Raw genomic sequence first — 22,317 nt, forward strand, 5'->3', positions numbered from 1 at the left:
GACATTTTGAAAAAGTATATATAATTAAGACATTATGAGTATTATAATGAAATGTGCAAAGACCTGGAGTTAGAAAACCAAAATGGAAGAAAACACTCAACATTTCTCAAGCTGAAATAACTGAAGAAAATATTCAAGCCTCAACTTTCAATATTGAATGAGTCTATGGACAAAATGGAGTCCTGGTGTGGTGCTATAGGATAAAGCACTGGACCGCAAGGTCAGTTTGAACTGAAAGGATAGCAGTTCAAACTTAGCAACCACTCCTCAGAAACCCTATACTGACTCAACCGAACTTCACCACCACTACCACCATGGGCAAAATATTGAATGATACAGAAAGCATCAAAATAAGATGGAAGGAACACACAGAGTCACTGTACCCAAAAGAAATGGTCCAACCATTTCAAGAGTTAGCATGTGATCAAGAATCAATGGTACTGAAGGGAAAAGTGTAAACTGCACTGAGGTGTTGGCAAAGAACAAGGCTCCAGGAATTGATGAAATACAAATTAAAGTCTTAAAAGAAAGAAAGAAACAAACAAAAAAACCAAATGCAACAATGGAGGCACTCATTCATCTGTGTAAAGAAATTATAAATGCAGCTACCTGACCAACTATTTGGCAGAGATCCATATTCGTACCTATTTCAAAGAGAGGTAATCCAACAAAATGAGGATATCATCAAACAATATCATTCATATTACTTGCAAGTAAAATTTTTCTGAAGATAATTTAAAAGTAGCTGTACATTGACAGGGAACCGCCAGAGGTTCAAGCCAGATTCAGAAGAGGATGTGGAACTAGGACTATCATTGCTATGTCAGATGAATCTTCACTGAAAACAGAGTATACCAGGGAGTTGTTAACCTGTGCTTTATTGACTATGCAAAGGCTTTCAACTGTGTGGATCATAACAAGCTATGTACAGCATTGCATAGAATGAGTATTCTGAAACATTTAATTGTGCTCATGAGGAACCTGTACATAGACCGAGAGGGGGTCATTCAAACAGAGCAAGGGGACACTGAATGGTTTAAAATCATTCAGTTTAAAATGTGTATGCCAGAGTTGTATCTGTAACCATACTTATTCAATCTGTGTGGAGTCCTGGTGTGGCATTGTGGGTTAATGCACCATACTGCAAAGTCATTTGAACTGCAAGCTTGGTGGTTCAAGCTCACCAGCTGCTCTTCAGAAACCCTGTATAAGGTCGCTATGGGTCAGAATTGACTGGAAGGCACTTAACAACAACAGTTTAATCTGTATATCCAGCAAATAAATGGAGAGGCTGGATTATATGATGGATAGTGTGGCATCACAATTGGAGGAAGACTCATTAGCAACTGATATGCAAATGATACAGCCTTGCTTGCTGAAAGCAAAAAGGACTTAAAATGCTTATTGATGTAGATCAAAGGCCATAGTCTTTGGTCTAGGTTGCACCTCAGTGTCAAGAAAACAAAAATCCTCACCACTGGAGCATAAATAACATCATGAGAAATAGAAAAAAAGATTGAAGTGGTAAAAGACTTCATTTTGCTTGGATTTACTATCAACACTGATAAAAGTAGCTGTCAAGAAATCAAATGATGAATTGCATTAGGCATATCTATTGCACAAGACCACTTTAAAGTGTTCAGGAACAAAGATGTCAGTTTGAGGACTAAGGTGGGCCCGACCCAAACTATGGTATTTTCAGTTATCTCATAGTTATATGAAAATTGTTTAATGAATAAGGAAGAATTTGGAATTGATGCATTTAAGTTATGGTGCTGGAGAAGACTATTAAAAGTATCATGAACTGACAGAAGAATGAACAGATCTGTCTTGGAAGAAGTTCATCCAGAATGCTCCTTCGAAGCCAGAATGGCCAGATTTTGTCTTTCGTACTTCAGACATGTTATCAGGAGGGACCAGACCTTGGAGAAAGACATCATGCTTGGTAAAGTGGAAGGTCAACAAAAAATAAGAAGACCCCCAATGAGATGGATTTATAAAGTGACAGCAACAATGACCTTAATCGCGACAAGAGTTGTGAGGCTAGCACAGGACCGAGCAGTGTTTTGTTCTGTTGTGTCTAGAGTCACTATGTGTAGTAACTGGCTGGATGGCACCTAACAACAACTTAAGCATTCAGTTTAATTTCTAAGTCCATCTGGCTGCCACAACATACTTCAAACTCAAGAGGTCACTATTTAAACAAGTTCCCTAATCACCATTCCATGAGTCTTTAAATGTTTTCTATCAGAAATAAAATCTGAGATTTATCTGTCATTCTTCCTGATAGCTTTCCAAATTTGTTTGGGTCATTTAAGGACTAGTCCCTTCCCATCTAGTGAATCTCCCTTAGAGACTTGGAGTTTTCCCAGGGATGGGAAAAGACAGAGGCAAACAATTTATGAATTGCAGTACAGTTGACTCTAACTTATGGTGACCCTGTGTTCAGTAGGGTTTTCAATGACTGATTTTTTAGAAATAGATCACTAGACCTTTCTTCTCTGATTCTACTGGATGGTCATGAACCTACAATCCTTTTGTTAGCAGCCAAACACATTAATTGTTAGCAACACCCAGGGTCTCCAAACAAGCAATTGTTGTTGTTAAGGTAACTAATTGCTCTTCAATGCCTTCATCCAAATATAGTTCAAATTGTACAAATGACCTCATTCAGATGCAAGGGTCCTAGGGTATGTAGTCTAGTTGTTTGTAAAGGAAAGAAAAACATGGGTGTAGGGAATGGTAGAAATCTACAATACAACTTTTCTCTTCAGTAATGAATTTTAAGGTTTAAATTTGCAACTCTGTTAGTTGTAAATTGTCTTTCTCTAATTTCTCATGTCTTTCTATTTTACATATGATAAAGAATTTAGTATGTGTTACTTTCTTTGCCCTTCTCTCTTAACATTTTCAGTAATAGTTTATAAATTATTATTATAAAATTATTTTTCATAATTATTTTCTAAATGATCTCAATCTTTATCATTAATTCTTAAACATTTTTTCTCTTGAGTCCTACATCTTGATTCATCTCTCTGTCATCTGTAAACTGGTGGTGGTGGTAGTTGTGTGCCTTGGAGTTGGTTCCAACTCATAGCAACCCTGAATAGGGTTTCCAAGGCTGAAAATCTTTATGGGAGCAGAAAGCCTCATCGTTCTTCCGTGTAACGATTGATAGTTTTGATCTGCTGACCTTGAGATTAGCAGTCTGACTCATAACCACTACACTACCAGAGCTCCTTGTCAACGATAAACTAGTACTGGGTCATTGTACTAGAATAGATTTGTAGAGCAAATAAATTAGCTGCATCTTCTCTTAATGTGTACCTACTGTGAAATTACTTCTGTTGTTTTTGCATGTAAATGGTAACTTGAATATGCTTGAAATTCTCTGAACAAAATATTTTCCCCTAAGGTTTATTGACATTGTTCTCTTGTCTTCTGGCATTTAATGTTGCAGATGAGAAGTCTGAAACTTGACTGATTTGTTTTCTTCTTTGTAAATGATCTTTTGGGTTTGCGTTTACTTTTGAAATGTCATAATGGTCTATATGGAGTCCTTGTGATGCTGTGGGTTAATGTGCTGGACTGCAAAGTTGGTTTGAAACACAAGGTTGGCGGTTCAAGTTCACCATCCGCTCCTCGGAAACTCTGTACAGGGTCTCTATGGGTTGGAACCAACCTGATGGCACTCAACAACAACAAATGGTCTATGTGTCTACACTTGAATCTGTTGTCATTGTGTTGATCAAAATTATATCCTATATCATTCTATATAATTTTTAGACATCATTTTTAGACATCATATAAAATACCGCATAAAACACAAAGTTTTATGCGGTATTTTATATGTACAGTTTTTTATTTCGTTTGTTATGAAAGTCAGTTGGATTTTTAAATTCTGTCATTAACAGTTGTAATTTTGACTTTCATTGATTTCTTCTTGGTCATTTCCGTCTTCATTCTTTGATATTATATGGTTTTTACTTGCTCATCTCTGGTTTAAATTTAGATTTTAATTCTGACATTGCTTTCTAAGTTTCTGTGTTTTCTTTTTTAAAGCATTTTCCTTTCTTATATAAAGCATACCTCTTTGCATCAATGCCTCTGGGCATCTGTCTTTGTTATTACTGTACATATCTGTTTCATACAGGCTTCTTTTTCATAAAGGCATGCCTCTTTTGTTCTCTTGAGAACATCATGTAAATGTCTTATTAAACTTCTGTCCTGTTTTTATGAAAGTAACTCTGCATTTGAAGGTTCTAGACATTGTTTCCCTTCTTTAGGATATAAAGAAGGCTTTTAATTTATGTTTTCCTCTTTACTTATAACCACTAAGCTTGCAGAGCTCCTTTCCTCTTTACACATGGAAAAATATATTCAGTCCGACCTCTCAGAGGTCTACTCAATGTCTTCAATTTTGTCCTGGTTTGCTGAACTGAAGATGGGTCTTGTCTTTCTTTAGATGGTTCACTGACTTAGGAAAAGCCTATTGATGTTTAAAGAACTTATTTAAACAATGAAAAAACATACTTCTATGCATTCACTGCTTACTGACACAACTTCTCTTATGAAGACTAGGAATCATATGATATAATGTTTCTACCATTTTTCTGTGTTTTGGACTATAAATGGTAATGGCTACATAACTGAAGAAAGGGAAGTTTTGATGTTGGTGTGAAGTAGTAAAGTACAGAAATCTGGCATGAGTTGCCTAGAGATACTTCCTGTTTTCTGGTCACCAGAGCCTCTTCATAATAATGAAAATGAGTCACTGTCTTGGTTCTGTTCTATTTCAGAACAGCTGACATATGATGTGTGTCTCAAAGTGGACATTTAATAGGATTTCATTGAGACATTGAACATGATTCTAGTCCCAATATTTTTAATGTATATCATATGTATATCACTTGGAAGTTGGTATAAAAGGTATCAGGCACATTCAGCAATCCAAGTAAAATAATTTTATACTTGTAATTAGAATTAATATTGTATCTCTTCTTGTTGTTGTTAAGTGTCAGCGAGTTGGTTCTGACTCTGTAGAAGGTTTCCAAAATGCAGTTGGTGAACTTGAACTGTTGACCTTGTGGTTCACACTGACCTTTCAGTCCAGCATATTAACCCACAGCACCACACCAGGATTCCATTGTATCTGTAGGGCTTGAATTTTTTAACAGCCTGCTCATTCAACACAAGGTAAAATACAACATGAACTCTAGATGAATCTAGTACAATTTTCTTTTTTATCTTAGTTGTCATAAGCTAATGAGGAATAATAGCATAAGGATTCCTGGTGTGGTGCTGTAGGATAAACACTGGCCTGCTAAGCAGAAGGTTGGCAGTTCAAGCCTACTCCTTGGAAACTCTACATAGGGTCTCTATGAGTCAGAACTGACTCAATGGCACTTATAAACAATATAATAAACTAACAGAAAATATTGTAATGATAGAAGAAACTTTTGTGATCATAACACCAAATACTTTTCTGTATTTGACTCATTATTTGAGACAATTAATGGGCATGAATAGCAATTTCTGCTAATGATAAAACTTAACTCATTGTTAAATAATGCTTACATTTAGTGACAACAGAAAAGTGAAATGGCTCAATGCTCAAAGTTTTCTTAACTTGTTATTAAAGATCTGCTATTATAAAATCTTCCAATTATACTGGCATGTGTCAACTTTTTCATTATTGTTAGAGATAAAATGAGACAGTAAACAAAAACTAGCATTAAGTTTTTAATGTAAGACCCTCAAGACCTTAATTAAAAGAGATGATTTAAGAAAATCATACAGTCATATTTCAAAGCCATATTCCTTTGCATGTCAGAATGCTAGGATTTCACATATTAGAGACACTAGACTTTATGGAAAAAATATTTATTGATGTATTTATGATTTTGTTTTAAAACATCACTGTGGGAGACCTCCACCAATAACACAGAATACCAGTTGAAGCAGGTTCACGGGTAATCTGTGTTATTACTGGTGGAGTTCTGAACTACATATAAATGAATATTTAGAAGAATCAAATGCTTACTGCTATTGGGATTTAGAGCAGAAGCAAGAAAGCTGGTGTTTTCTGATGTGCAGCTGCCAATGGATCCTGGAGTGGCCATCTTGAGTGAGATGGAGTGGGTCAAGGTTCAAGGGAGCGCTCCCATTGCAGGGGTCTGTCTGATCCTAGGAGATAAAGGTATGAACATTTTTTGTTTCTGGTCATTTGTCTCTCTCTGTCTGTGCACCTTTACTCTGTTGACTAGAGGAGGTGCCTGAGTGAGTGGACAACACCCTTCCCCCTTGGAGTATTCTACTTTGCATGTGCACAGATCTGCTCAGCAAAGACCACTGGTTGCAGAATCGAAAAAGGAGAAGGAGTCAATAGGAACAGCCTAAAATGGGATGATTTTCCAAAAACGGGTCTGGACAGTCCTGAGCTGTTTCTCACTATGAGAAACACCTGAACGGGTCTGAGGAGTGGGAGAGATGACAAAAAAGGAGAAAGGCCCAAAACCAAAGGAGCAATATTAACATCATGAAATTTCTCAGGCAGCCTTGAATGCAAGAAGCCAAAAAAGGGGTGTTAAAATCTTACTCATATTTTGCTACAGGTTTTTTGTTTTTGTTTTTGTGACAATTATAGGCTTTAGTAGCCTTTTTTTCTTCTTCTTTTTTTTTTGACCCCCTTATACATTGAGGGGCTCTTTCTCTCCCTACATTACCCAAGACAAGAGAGCAGTTTCAGTCATATAGTCAAGTGAGAATCACACCCTATGAAATCCCACCATACAGGCATGAGCCAATACCAGATGCTATACACCAGATAGATAGCCAACACTTATGAAAATTACTCTGAGTTGAGTAATAAGAGAAGTGAAAAGGGAAGCCCATCTTTTGATCACATCTATCAGAAGGCAATCAGAAAGCTTAATAATACACCAATTCACATCATTCAAATTATTGAAAACATCTAATTATTGAAAATGCCCCCACAAAGACCCGAAAAAATCTCAGCTCATGTCCAGAAACAAATGAGTTGGAGATAGTCCTAGACGTCCCATTGGAAGGAGGGCAGTCTTTGGAACTTCATAAAGAATTCAGGAGAATGATATTGAGGTGCATCCAAATGCTCCACAGAGGGGTTGAGAAAAATAAGGAAGATGTAAAGAAAGCATTCTAGGAGCAATTAAATAAGATAGAAATAATATTTGAAACAATTCACCGAAACCTGCAAATAGAGTTCCAAACAATTAATAATTAAATATACAGAAATGGTTAATACACTGAAAGAGCAAAGAAATAGACTTGAAGAAATAGAAGCTAGAATCAACGAGCTGAAAGACAAATCTCTCAATACTGCTAAGGTAGATGAGCAAGCAGAAAAAGGATATAAAAATCAGAAGAAAGTCTAAGATCCATGTGGGTCAACATAAAGAGGAATAACCTGAGGGTTATTGGAATTCCAGAACAAGAAGGATCATAGAAGACCACAGAGGAGATAGTTGAAGAACTGCTGGAAAAAAAATTTCCTTAGTGTTCTGAAAGACAAGCATTCAAGAAGCTCAACAATCTCATGAAGGATAGACCTCACAAGAAAATCTCCAAGACATATCAAAATCAAGTTCTCCAAAATCAAAGACAAGGAGACAATCCTGAAAGCAGCTAGGGAAAAGAGAAGTGTTACTTACAAAGGCAACCAAATGAGATTAAGATCTGGTCTTTCAGCAGAAATCATGCAGGCAAGAAAGCATTGTGGAGACATATATAACACCCTAAAAGAAAAAAAAAAACTGCCAACCAAGAATCATCTATCCAACAAAGCTTTCAGTCAAATACAATGGTATAATAAAAACTTTCCAGGATAAACAGAAGCTAAAGGATTTTGTCAGCATCAACCTAGCACTGCAAAACATCCTAAAGGGAATTCTTTGGACTGAGTTCCAACAAGAATAGACAGCAACCAGAGATTGACATATGTGGCAGCATCATCCAGAACTCAATTGACAGATAGAAGAATCCAGAACAGAACAAAACTACAAGGATGAATCCATAGGATTTGAGACGTTAGTCTATGACCAAAACAATTACAATGTGAAAGAAGGTAAAAATATAGAAACAGAGATCCAGGTGATGAAGAAAGAGCATAAAATAAGCTCAGCACAGGAAGGCATTCAGAGCAAAGAAACTAACAGCACCACAACAAACAAATAAACATGATGATAGCAATTCAAACCTATCAATAATTACACTGAATGTGAATGGATTAAATGCACCAGTTCAGAGACAGACAGTGGCAGAATGGATGGTTCAACTACTCTGGAAAACGGTATGGTGCTTACAGCCTAAGTGCTCATCAATGAAAGAATGAACAAACAAACTTTGGTACATACACACAATGGAATATTATACTACCTTGAAGAATAACAACAAAGCTGCAAGCCACTGCATAACATGGATGAACCTTGAGGACATCATGCTGACTGAAATTAGTCCGTCACAAAAGGACAAATGTTGCATAAGACCATTATTTTAAAAGTTTGAGAAAAGATACCCTTATTAAAAGAAAAAAAAGTATTTGTTGGTTAAATGGGGTGAGATGGAGGGGATAGTAGAACACAGGTTAGGGGATAGACCTATCATAGTTTGGGTGCTGGGAGGCCAATATACAAGGAATGGGAAGACAATGCACTATAAGAGGGGGATAGAAGAACAAGATAGATAGCGGAAGTTAGGAGATTTGCATGGACTAAATGGGACAGGGGTAAATAGTGATGTATGCTCAACCTTGGAATAACAGGCCTCTCTGATACAGGGATCAAGGCATAATCTGAATGGGTAAAAGGGGGGAAATAATGTTAAAATGCTGGGCTTATTTATGAATATTGGTTTCCCTTGCCTACTATTGTAAAATAGACACTTGAGTGGGATACACAGGAACATTGGGAAATATGATTACAGAAAGCTTGTAAGCCCATCTTCAGCTTATAACTGATTGGAATGCCTAAAAGGGGTTCTAGAAGTTGTCCAGTGAAATAGGCTTCCTGCAGAGCCTTTGTAGTGCATAAGACCTTAGGTGGAATCCTGATCTCCATCCAGAACTTTCTGATGTGGGACTTTCCCACTTGAAAGGATATGCAGACTAGCCAGGAGTGGATAGAGGAACAGAAGATATGCTTTGAAAGAAAGACCTTCAGGAAAAAACAAACCAAAAACAAAAACAGCAGTCTGTTTGGCTATTACAAGAACAAGCAAGCTGTTTGCTGGGGAAACATCAAGGAGGCAAGCAATCTAGTCCTTTCAGGACAAGCCCCCCTCCAAGACTGAAATGCAGTGACAACACACAGCAGGCATGTAAGCTAGTTGGTGACTGCATTCGTTTACATGTGATTGGAAGTGGAGGAAAGTCAGTAATGAAGATATGGGCTGAGTTCAAACACGTTCCATAGACTCCTGTCTACCTGGAGATGAGAGAGAGAAGAGGAAGGGCTAGTTGTTCCAAAGTTTGGGGAGACTTGAGGACTCCTGAACCTGTGGACACTGACCTAGCCAGGGAGGGCTAGAACTTAAAGTGAAGTGTCCACCTGATATGAAGTGACACAGAAGAACACCCAAATTTGCAGATAGTATTCGTTTGACCTAGTTTCAATGGTTTGATGACCAGAAATTGACTAGGAGAAAATAAAGAAATCTGATAAAAGAAGCAAGTGTAACTTGCTACAACTTGATGAACTTGACCTATATTTTTGGATGGTGGTAATTCAAAATACCAACCAAGATGGAAGGAGTCTTCACATCAAGGAGCAACCATGTCCCCTCGGTATACAGGATTGATTGTTGTTGTTGTTAAGTGCCGTCGAGTCGGTTCCGACCCATAGCGACCCTGTACAGGGTTTCCGAGGGTGTAAATCTTTACGGGAGTAGAAAGCCTCATCTTTCTCCTGCGAAGCGGCTGGTAGTTTTGAACTGCTGACCTTAAGGTTTGCAGCCCGATTCGTAGCCACTACGCTACCAGAGCTCCTTATACAGGATTGATAGGGATGGGCAAATTAGACATTGGCTACCTAAAATGGGTGGGGAAAGGGCTACAAAGGCATGAAGTGACTGGCTTACAAATTTTCAAGAGGGAGATTAGTTTAAGAGTGTACAGGGAAAGGTAGAATCCCCACTGAATAGTTTTCATCTTGTCTAGATGGGTCTGGTGAAAGGAGAGCAGTGAATAATTGTCATCATGACTAATTGCAGTTGTCACAGGTAGAAGTTTTGTAACATAAGAGGGGGAGTAGATAATCTTACATTCCAGGAACAGAGGACCCTAGGACCATCATGAGAGAAGAGCAAGAGCCAAACGTAGGACCCTAACCAGAGAAGAAGCAGTGACACGAGAGATGGAGGCAGAGGTGATGGCATGGAGAGAGAGAGCTGCTGAGGACTCTAGCCTCATGGAAAGAAAAAGGCTATATGCTGAAGACCAGGAGGCAAGCTTGCAGAATGTGCCTGTTGGTTGTTTTGTTGTTTTTGTTAGGTGCCATCGAGTTGGTACCAACCCTTAGCGACCTTATGGACAGCAGAAGGAAACACTGCCCAGTCCTGGGCCAACTTCTCTATTGTTGCCATGCTCGAGTCCATATATGCTGCCACCTGGCCAATCCATCTCATTGGGGGTCTTCCTCTTTTTCTCTGACCCTCCACTTCACCAAACATGATATCCTTCTCCAGTGACTAGTCCCTCCTGACAGTATATCCAAAGTATGAGAGACAAAGTTTGGCCATCTTGACCTCTAAGGAGCACTCTATCTGCACTTCTTCCTAAACGGATCTATTCATTCTTTCGGCAGCCCATGGCACTTTCAATATTCTCCTCCAACCCCATAACTCAAAAGCATCAATTCTTCTACAGTCTTCCTTATTCACTGTCCAGTTTTCGCATGCGTATGAGGTTGTTGAAAACACCATGGCTTGGGTCAGGCGTACCTTAGTCCTCAAGCTGACATCTTTGCTCTTCAACACTTTAAAAAGGTCTTGTGCAGTAGATTTGCTTAATTCAGTACGTCGTTTGATTTCTTGACTGCTGCTTCCATGAGTGTCGATAGTTGATCCAAGAAGAATGAAGTCCTTGACAACTTCAATCTTTTCTCCATTGATATGAATTGGTTATTGGTCCAGTGGTGAGGATTTTTGTTTTTTGTTTTACATTACGATGTAATCCATACTGAATACTACACTCTTTGATCTTCTTCAGTAAATGTTTTAAGTTTTCTTCACTTTTAGCAAGTAAGGTTGTATCATCTGCATATCGCAGGTTGTTAATGAGTGTTCCTCCAATCCTGATGCCATGTTTTTCTTCATAGAATCCAGGTTCTCTGATTATTTGCTCAGCATACAGGTTAACTAAGTATGGTGAAAGAATACAACCTTGTCGCACACCTTTCTTAATTTTAAACCATTCAGTGTTCCCATGTTCTGTTCGAACAACTGCTTCTTGGTCCAGGTACAGATTCCTCATGAGCACAATTAAGTGTTCCGGGAAACTCATACTTCGCAATGTTGTCCATAGCTTGTCATGATCCACACAATTGAAAGCCTTTGTGTAGTCAATAAAGCACAGGTAAACTTCTTTCTGATATTTTCTGCTTTTAACCAAGATCCATCAGACATCAGCAATATCTCTCGTTACACGGCCTCTTCTGAATCTGGCTTGAACCTCTGGAAGTTCTCTGTCAATGTATTATTGTAGCCGTTTCTGTATTACTTTTAGCAAAACTTTACTCGCATGAGATATCAATGAGATTGTCCAATGATTTCCACATTCCATTAGGTCACCTCTCTTTGGAATGGGCACAAATATGGATCTCTTCCAATCAGTCAGCCAGATAGTTGTCTTCCAAATTTCTTGGCAGAGATGAGTGAGTGCCTCCTGTGCCGCCTCACTTTCTTGAAAAATTTCAATTTTTATTCCATCAATTCCTGGTGCCTCGTTCTTTGCCAATTCCTTCAATGCACCTTGGATTTCCTCCTTCAGTATCATTGACTATTTATCATATGCTACCTCTTGAAACGGTTGAACATTAACCATTTCTTTTTGGTACAGTGACTCTGTGTATTCCTTCTATCTTGTCTTGATGCTTTCTGCATCGTTCAGTAATTTGCCCAGAGAATCTTTCAATAATCAAACTCGAGGCTTGAATTTTTTCTTCAGTTCCCCCAGCTTGAGAAATGCTGAGCGTGCTCTTCCTTTTTGGTTTTCTGATTCCAGATCTTTGCACATTTTATTGTAATATTTGGCTTTATCTTCTCGAGCTGATCTTTGAAAATTTCTATTCAGCTCTTGGACCTCCTCATTTCTTCCATTTGCTTTAGCATCTCTACACTGGAGAGCAAGTTTCAGAGTCTCTTCTGACATCCATTTGGACCTTTTCCTTCTTTCTTGTCTTCTTAATGACTTTTTGCTTTCTTCATGTATGATGTTCTTGATGTCATCCCACAATTCTTCTGGTCTTCAGTCTTTAATGTTTAATGTATCCAATCTGTTCTTCAGATGATCCCTTAATTCAGGTGGGATATATTCAAGGTCATATTTTGGCTCGCGTGGACTTGTTTTCATGTTCTTCAGCTTCAGTTTGAATTTGCATAAGAATAATTGATGGTCTCTTCCACAGTCTGCCCCTGGCCTTGTTTTGAGTCATGATATGGAGCTTTTCCATCTTCTCTTTCCACAGATGTAGTCCATTTGATTTCTGTGTATTCCATCTGGCGAGGTCCATGTGTATAGTCCTCTGTTATGCTGTCTAAAAAAGACACTTGAAATGAAATACTTGAAATGAATAAATCATTAGTTTTGCAGAATTCTATCATGCATTCTCCAGCATCATTTCTATCACCAATGCCATATTTTCCAACTACTGATCCTTCGTCTTTGCTCCCAACCTTTGCATTCCAATCACCAGTAATGATCAGTACATCTTGATTGCATATTTGATCAGTTTCAGATTGAAGAAGTTGGCAGAATTCTTCTATTTCATCCTCACTGGATGTTTAAATAATCATATATCCCTGAGTGTTTTTGTGTACATCGAAAAACAACAACAAACAAACAGAGGGAATAGAAGCAACTACTGTTAAATGATGATGCATGGAGGGGATTGTGATAATTTATTTAAAACAAAACATAGTAAGATGAGTGCAAAACCGATGTTCTGCCATGTAAGCTATCACTCAATTCACAATAAAAGCTTAAAAAAAAACCAAAAAAAGACTAAACAGCTGTAGCACCTAATACTGCTAATCATTCTCTTATTGAAAGTAAAGATGTGTCTGTTTGAGTGGTTTGAGTGACTATGTTATACAACATTATATAAGAGAAAGAAGGCTGAGAATGAGAGTCACAAGGTCATTTTCAATAAAAAACTTGAGTGTGGGGGAAAAAACCATTGTGGGAAGATAGTAAGAGGCAGAATATAGGGCTACTAATGCAGAAATGGGTGGAAGGTAAGAAAGAAAAGAGTACCCTGGACTTTGAAAGGATAAAGGTTGAAGAATATATATTATGATGGTAAAATGAAGTCTCTTGTTGTCACAGTGTCACAAACTGCTAAGCACTCAACTATTAACTGAAAGGCAGTGGTTCCAATGCCACAAAGAACTGGAAACCTGCTCCCATAAATATTGTTATTGTTAAGTGCCGTTGAGTTGGTTCTGACTCATAACAATCCTCTATAGGGATTCCAAGGAGTGGCTCAACGACCGTAAGGTTCAAATCAACCTGGTGGTCCAACTCTTATCCTATATATGCAACTGTTCATATGCAACATAATCCTAGAGAGAAACTTATGTTAATATAAATGAGTGTCACATGGGATCACTGTAAGTTGGAATCAACTCCACGGTATATATCAACAACAACATTTGTGACACAGTTAAATGATTGATGTTGGCATTCTTTTAAGTGGTTGATTATATCATATACTTGTTGTTGTTAAGTGCTGTCAACTCAATCCCGACCCACAGTGACCCTGTATTAGGTTTCCAAGGAGAAGCTGGTGAGCTTGAACCAACAACCTTGCAGTTCAAACAACTTTTCAGTCTGATGCATTAGCCCACAGTGTCACTACTGGACTCCATATCATATACTAGGGATCTTCAAAAAGTTCATGCAAAAGTGGAATGAAGGAATATTGGAATTTTTCCATGAACTTTTTGAAGCTCCCACATATGCGTATTGAACTGAAAGATAAGGATGGGTGTCTTGATAGAACTTTGACGATCACCCAGGAATCCTACTGAATCGTGCTTAAGGAGAGCAAGATACAATGCTTCAGTACATCGGCAGTGTATAAAGCCTAATCATCCTCCTAAAGATGAAAATTTAGAAATTGTTTTAGCCTGTCAAAACATGTTCCATGTACCAAGATCTGTGTTAGGAAATGCCCTCATTTATATTAACAAAAGTTTCTCTCTAGGATTATGTTGCATATGAACAGAAAGTGTTTTTATGGTGTGTATTTTATTGTACTCAGCATTCTTTCAGAAGTACTGTATTAAAGTTTTGAGGTTTAGTTAAATAATTGCTAAGTGCCATCGAGTTTGTTCCAACTCATAGTGTCCCTGTATAAGGTTTCTGAGAAGCAACTGGTGAGTTTGAACTGCCGAGTTTATGATTCAAACCAGCCTTGCAGTCCAGTGCTTATCATCCAGTGCTATAATTAAAATATTAGAGACAATTAAGCCACTTATTTTCCTATGTAAGGTAAAACTCTATCCAGCTAATTATAGGATTTAGGGGAAAATGAACTTTGTTAAAATAAACAAATGAATTAAATCATCCTAACTAGAATCACCAAAAAGAATGTTCTGTAAGCTTTTTTTGTTTCCCATTCCAGTGAAAATAACCAGTTACCATTGAGTCTATTCTATCTAATGACAACCCCTGGTGTTTATGAATGGAAATATGGAAACATATCACCATGCCTTTCTTTTACATTTTCTCTGTATAGCTTAGACCCTCCATCTTTTCAGTTAGTAGCCTAAGATGTTATTTGCACCAACCAGGGACTCCTAACCTAGAAATAGCTAATGATAAAATGTATCCTCTGTCATTTCCCTTAAGAATCTCTTAAATCAGTACACTGTACTACATTTATTGTCAACAGCTCTTCAAGATCTACAAAGCAGTGTTGATTATTATATACTCTTTTGGAGTTCTGCTAGCTCAAATGAATCTCTGAAAATCCTCCAAGATGTAAACTCCCATGTCATTGGCCACATAAATCCAAATACAGAGTATCAGATTTTTATCTCTGTCTCCCGTGGAGTTCACAGCATCCGCAGTGGAATTCTGTACACAACCACTTGTGATGGGGCTGAGTCCAGATTTTTAAGAGATGCTCAGCTTCAGAGATGCTAATGAAATTGATTCATTCTTGTCAGGATGAGATCAGTCATTCTCCATTATAAAATATCCGGTGTTGGGGGAAAGAGGGCTAAACTAAAATGCTTAAGTGCTCACTGTCTTCAAGTGGTGAATCAATAAGTGGTCCCATTGAGACAGCAACACGAGGTTCTAATAATGGGATATTAGCCCATTCTTTTCCTATTCTTTGCAGTTTTTTCTTAGTTTGGAGCTGAGTTCACATCAATAAATGGTGACATTTAGAAACGTTTTTTTCTTTGTTTTTAAGATTTACTCTATGAAGCAGTATGCTTTTCAAAATGACAGCCAAGCACAGTGAGGGCCCTCCTAGAATCACCAGAAATCATAGGTGGAAGTTCAGCCACTGAGAAAAATTGCCTATGACTCATTTCTAAGCCAGTTAGCAAGGAGGAGTGAGCAAGGGAAACAACTTGTGAATCTGAAATGTGTTTGGAATGGTCTTTCTAATCTTTTTGGCTTTATAAAGTCTCGTTATAAACATTATAATATCATTACCTCCCAAGCAAGTGTTCCAGGTCATTAGCAGAGAGCACTTTAAGTATGGAACCCATTTCCCTTTGTGGTGCCAAAGGTCGACACCTTTTGTTTATAAAATAGAATGGATTACAAGGACAATTTTTCAACTAGTTAAGATGGGTCCTTATGATAAAAATAGGTTTTTGCATAGTTATTTCTGACATGCTTGAATAATTGTGTAATTTAACGCTAAGCAAGGTTTTTTTTTTTTCTATTGTTAGATTTCATCATTACCTATGGTAATCAACATTCAAAATCATTTACATAATGACAATATTGCATTATTGCTTCATATTGCTTGAGTTACAAGCTAGTAACATCAAATGATTTTTCACGTTCCACCAGCTTCAGTGTATTTGAGTTTTATATTTTGCTTAAGGGGCAATTTTTTCTATTCTATTCTGGGGGGTGAAGGGATGAAGAAGAGGCAATTCATAGATATGTGTTAGTGATGGGTGAATAACTGATCATCATATCCCACTGATTACATAGTTTTGAAGATTAACACTATGCTGGTGGTATAAAACATTTTACCACCAATTCTTATGGTTTCTAACTGAGAGTATAATAAGGCAATTTACAAAGGACTACAGACTGTGATAACTTCATCAGAGGAAAACAGATAAGCAGTGAAGCCTTTGCTAAACTTAAGTAGGGCTCTGCCTTTAGTTTAACAAGTGCTTTTTCAGAGACAGCTGGAGTTTATTCAGTTTCTTCCTTTAATTCCAGAGCCTGAGGGCATGCTTCCTCCAGAGGTTGTCATCATCAACAGTACAGCTGTACATGTCATCTGGACATCTCCTTCAAACCCAAATGGTGTTGTCACTAAGTATCCCATCTATGGAAATAATAAGCTCTACAAGACTGGAATGAATGTGCCTGGGTCGTTCATTCTGAGAGACCTGTCTCCCTTCACTATCTATGACATTCAGGTTAGAACACTGACTTTTTCTTTTTCTGTTTTTGATGGTTACGCTTATGATTATGCTAAATAACACGTGCTGGGTGACTTCTGTAAGTGGAGCCTTCCATCTGGATTACATATTATTTATTTGGTGGGGAAGGAGAGACAAAATAGAGAAATTGACGGGGATTAAGTCCATTTGCTGTGGACAAACACATGGGTCCCCAGAGAGAGAATATAATGATAGTAAGGAAAATGATGATGATGATATTCTAACAGGCTAAATGAAGCAACTCACCTCGTCAAAATAAATCTTGCCAAACAGTTTGTCCTTTTCCTGGTTCTTTTACTGTTATAAAAATCAGAATCAGCCGAACAATTGGGAGCATTCTTTCTATCCCTGTGCCTGTTATTAGTTTCACAACTTCGGGGAAGTTCTATTGCCTCACTTGGCCTCAATGTTATCTTTTGTAAGGGCAATGGACTAGGGAATGCAAAACATTCTGCTACTGCTAGCATTCTGTGACTCTAAAAGCAACAAGAACATATAAGTCAGTATCTAGCAGATAAATAACTATTAGAAAGTTTTATCCGAGGATAAAAGAATACAAATCCACGCATCATTCAACAAATGTTCAATAACTCCCAACTATGTGAGAGCGGATGTACTTAAACTTTTTTGCCCGTGGGTCTCTGGGTGTCAGTACACCCTGCTCTAGAAAAATATTTATGCACTTAAGTGACAAACTTTAGTATATAATTCCAGAGAAGATATTGACTGTCTGAGGCCTACCCCATAGACCTTAAGGTCTCTGACCTTAAAAGTAGGAAACGTATAAGGAATAGTAAGGCATATCAAACAAGAAACATATCCTCAGAATTGAAAAATTTGTTAGCCTACTAATACATAAAAGATAGTAAGGCCAAATATACAAATGAGTGATAAAAGGAGATTCTTTCTGAAACTTGAAGTTTATAGATATTTAAAAGTTATTATTAAACAATGCTCCTAAAATGTTTATAATTTATTTCACGAAAAAATGTTATAAAAAAAAACAAACTTACAATAGCACAGTAAATTTAACTAATCACACAGTTTTTCCCCTGGCTCTGTTTATTTAGTAATGCTGTCTTTTACATTTTCCCATCAACTTCTGTTCCCCACATTTGAAAGGTGTTGTTGTTGTTGTTAAATGTCATCCAGTCGGTTCAAAGTGACTCTGTATTGGGTTTGTAAGGGAGTCCTAATGTGGTCATGTAGAATAAGTGTTAGATTGCTATTCACAAGTTCAGTGGCTCAAACCCACCAGCTGCTCCTCAGAACTCTATACAGAGTCGCTATGGATCAGAACCAACTCAGTAGCACTTAACAATAACAACAATATCTTTGCTGGAGTAGAAAGCTTCATCTTTCTCCCTCTAAACAACTGATGGGCTCCAACTGCTATCATTGTTCCCAGTTTAGTGCTTATCCTACAGAGACGTAGCGCTCCCTCATTCTAAGGTGAAGCATACATAATAATTTGACTACTTAAGGTGAAGCATACATAATAATTTGACTACAATGAATTCGTTAGCTTCTTGCACCAGAATGCTGTCTTTCTAAGAAAACCATATAAAAAGATATGTGATGGAACAAGAAAGGTATATTTGTTCTTTTTGGTCACCTGCCTTGATTTTCAGTAGCCCGTCTCAGTTATCTCAGCATGGAATATGTTGTTGTTGCTGTTAAGTGCCAACGAGTTGGTTCTGACTCATAGTGACCCTGTATCGGGTTTCCAGGGAGCAGCTGGTGAGTCTGAACTGCCAATCTTGTGGTTCAAACTGACCTTGCAATCTAGTGCTTGTCCTATAGCACCGTAGCAGGACTCAATGGAATATGTAGACTGACATGTATATCCATTTACTCTTAGAATGAATCCATCTAGGTGCACACACCATAGATCAAAGAATAAAATCATGATCACACTCAAAATAAGAAGAAATACAGTATTGTAGTATAGGAAGGTGACGGAGGATTCGCTTATTGTCCTCTTTTTGGGCCCCTGCAGAGAAAGCAAGGAACCCTGGTGATGCAGTTGTTAGTGCTTGTCTGGGAACCAGAAGGTTGATGGTTCAAATCCACCAGCTGCCCCATTGAAGAAGGATGATATGACAGTCTACTTTCATAAAAATTACAGTTTTAGAAACCTGTGGGGTAGTTGTAGTTTGTTCTATGACAGGTTAGAAAAGCAGACTGAACTCTCAAAGGCTGCTCATTTATTTGTTGTGCTGTTATTTGTTGTTGTTGACTGCTGTCAAGTAGGTTCCAACTTGTAGCGATCCTGAGCAACTGATGGGTTTGAACCACTGACCTTGTGATTAGCAATTCAGTGCTTATCCTATAGAGCCACTCCTGATGCCATCAAATCCATTATGACCCAATGTTACTTTATTAGAATTTAAAACACAAAGTGTGGCTAAGATCACTGGGAGTTGTGCAGACAAGCCCAGCTCCTTATCTGACCATGGAGCAAGATTTGATATTTAAAAGTGTTCCATGGACTACCATGTGAATCCCAGCCTCCAGGACCCTGAAAAAAGAAGTAGATAGGAGTCCTGGTGCGGTGCTGTGGGTTAATGCGCTGAACAATAAAGTCTGTTTGAACCACAAGCTTGGCAGTTCAGGCTCTCCAGTTGCTCCTTGAAACCCTATACAGGGTCGCTATGGCTCGGAACTGACTTGGCGACGGCACTTAACAACAACAACAATAATCCTTGGCTACCATTGCTGACCACTCTGAAAGAGATCACAATAGGAGGCTCTGGGTAGAGCAAGAGAAAAAATGTGGAATATAATCCAAAAGAAAGAAACAAAAAAAGTGTTTCAGACCTATTCTAGTGTGAGAGGCTTCAAGTCCTACTTACTTGGTTGAGTCAGTGGTAGAATTTTCATCTCATCTGGAACACAGAAACAGAAGGAGACAAGAGACTAATTTGAATTCAATATATGAATTTTGCTGTTTGTGACTAAATATTCTTATCCTGACAACTATACTGTTGTGAACCTCTTCACCATTCAAGAATACTGCACTTGGAACAACGGTTACACTTCTGGAAAATTTAGTATCAAATTTCAACGGATCTTCATTATAATGTCAAAGATAATTGGATTTCATTCAAAATGTGCATATAATTAGAATGCCTAATACTTTGGAACTAAAGCTCTCTATTCTAAGCCCCTCTGTAAAAGAACTATTGATTTTAAAGCAGACACATCTATGAACTCAAATCTATTTTTAAAATAAATTTCTTTGCATATTTATTTTAAAAGAGATCAATATACATGAATTTAAAGTTGGTTCAGTTTTGTCTTTAATGGTAATATGATAAATTCTCATATTTGTGTTTCATTCACATATTATACAAAACAACTATAGCACTGGAAATATGCTCCAAAGATGGAAAGTTGGACTATAATGTTAATAAAAATGAGGAAAATATTGGCATATTTCTCGCAAGTCAAATAAAAGCTTTCTGGAGAAACATTTGAATATGACTACATAGTTTATGCTTCGGTATATGCTTAATATTTATATAATAAGACAATAGGGTACATTGTAACCCACAAATTAGTTATCTCAAATATTATCAGTTGATCATATCTATGATTTCTCTGAGCCCAAATTTGCGAATTTCTGAAAGACTGAACAGTATAATTTGTATACCAGAGTATTTGGCATGTATTAGACACACAATACAGTCAGTTGAGTTGATTCTTAGTTATCATATAGAAAAATATTTCCCATATGTTTATTTTATTTGCAGTAAGTAAAATTTGTGTTCATTTACCATTAAATTTGTTGTGTTTTAATTGGACATACTCAAAGGAGAGAGCCTTGATAGAGTTTAAGAATCTAAAGTTTTATCTCAAAATTCTCTATGGCATAAGTAAAAGACACACTTAAACAGCATTATAAAAAAATATGCATGCATCAATTCCCATTTAGGTGCAACTGCCCTATGAGTAAAATGTCACATCTATAAATAAATACAAGAAGAATCACATTTGTCTTTTCTTAAATGCCAGTGAAGCAAGAAAACTTCCTCACTTAAAGGCTTAGTATTGGTACTTAAGAATCACAGTATATAGTTTCTCTCCTCCATTTATGTATTAAGTGCTGAAAGGAAATTAGCATTGGAAAAGGTATAGTTCCTCTTTGGTTTATCCTTTAATTGATAACAGAATGATGTATCTGTGAGGATGTTCTACTAGCAACCTTCTCTACATTCATCTTTCTCTTTCTGGGTGTGTTCCTTTTGTGTTACTAATGTTTGATGAACTCCTTAGCAAATCTTCAGTTATTCCACCCTCCTTAGTTTTCATTCAGATTAGGTGGCAGAATTAAAGGAGTGAATGATGATTTTCTCCTGTGATTAAATAAAGATACAATTGCAGCTGGAACAAATGGATATAAAACAGCTCAACCACATTGGAAGTCTTGTCTAGGCCTCATTTTTCATCCATTAGACATTAGCATTTAGGTTATTTGTTGTAAAGTGTCAAGACTTGCAGAAGATACCATCATTACACGACTTGGTTATAGATCTAAGGAGCAGTATGCAGTGATAACCTATTATACTTGCAAACTGTTACCTAGTCATTTCCATGCCTTGACTGTGCTCTTAGTAGATTAATATGTCTGTCTCTTTCTGAATGTTGGAACCAGAGATCAAGCCTCACCATTTTAGATACTAAATCAATTGTCCTGAGCCCAGTTCTGTAATCTGCTTTGAGCTTGTACCACTGGAGTACATTCATATCAAAAATGAATATTTATTGAACCCCAAGAGTCTAAAGGGCATGAGAAGCAGTTCATATGAAGTAAGAGTGGGTGAGATTCAGTCCATTGTCAGTCTGCATTTCGAAAATAGCTGGACCTACTCTTTTTTGAACTACTGTTTTCAGGTTGAAGCCTGCACAAAGTATGCCTGTGTGAAAAGCAATGGAACCCAAATCACTACTGTCGAAGAGACTCCAGGTGATATACCAACCCCCATGATTCACAGCATCACCTCCAGGTATACATTTATTTCCGTTAATGTAAAGAACTCTGATAAGAAGCAAAGAAATTGAAAACCAATTGTATCCTCAAAGCCATGACAATCTCACTTAATGAACTGCTTTAAATATGTGTGTAAATCAAATTTTTTTTATCTTATTGCACAATTGTTGATGTTCATTGGCCAGATTCCTTGAACATTTACATTTTGATTTCCCAGATTGCCCAGCCTTACTTCACATTACTTAGTAATGTAAGAACAAATACTTAAATGTACTAAGGAGTCTTTTTATTTAAAGGTGTCCTTCAGCGAATCCGTCTGTGTGGCAAATAACACATTTTTAATTAGAATGACTACATTCTAACTTAATCTCCTTGGAAAAAAAATTAGATTTACATATGTCAGATTGTCCTAAAGCTAGAAA

General features: G+C 37.3%; 1 protein-coding gene across 1 annotated transcript in view; it reads left to right on the top strand.

Annotated features, from left to right (window-relative positions):
• Window positions 1-22,317, top strand: part of USH2A (Usher syndrome 2A (autosomal recessive, mild)) — a 1,370,557-nt gene that overhangs the window by 1,021,241 nt on the left and 326,999 nt on the right. Inside the window, 3 exon segments of the mRNA XM_006834191.1 lie at window positions 15,150-15,357; window positions 16,674-16,878; window positions 21,799-21,911. Coding sequence (XP_006834254.1) covers window positions 15,150-15,357; window positions 16,674-16,878; window positions 21,799-21,911 — 526 coding nt within the window.

Source organism: Chrysochloris asiatica, unplaced genomic scaffold, assembly GCF_000296735.1.
Source record: "Chrysochloris asiatica unplaced genomic scaffold, ChrAsi1.0 scaffold00009, whole genome shotgun sequence".
NCBI lineage: Eukaryota > Metazoa > Chordata > Mammalia > Afrosoricida > Chrysochloridae > Chrysochloris > Chrysochloris asiatica.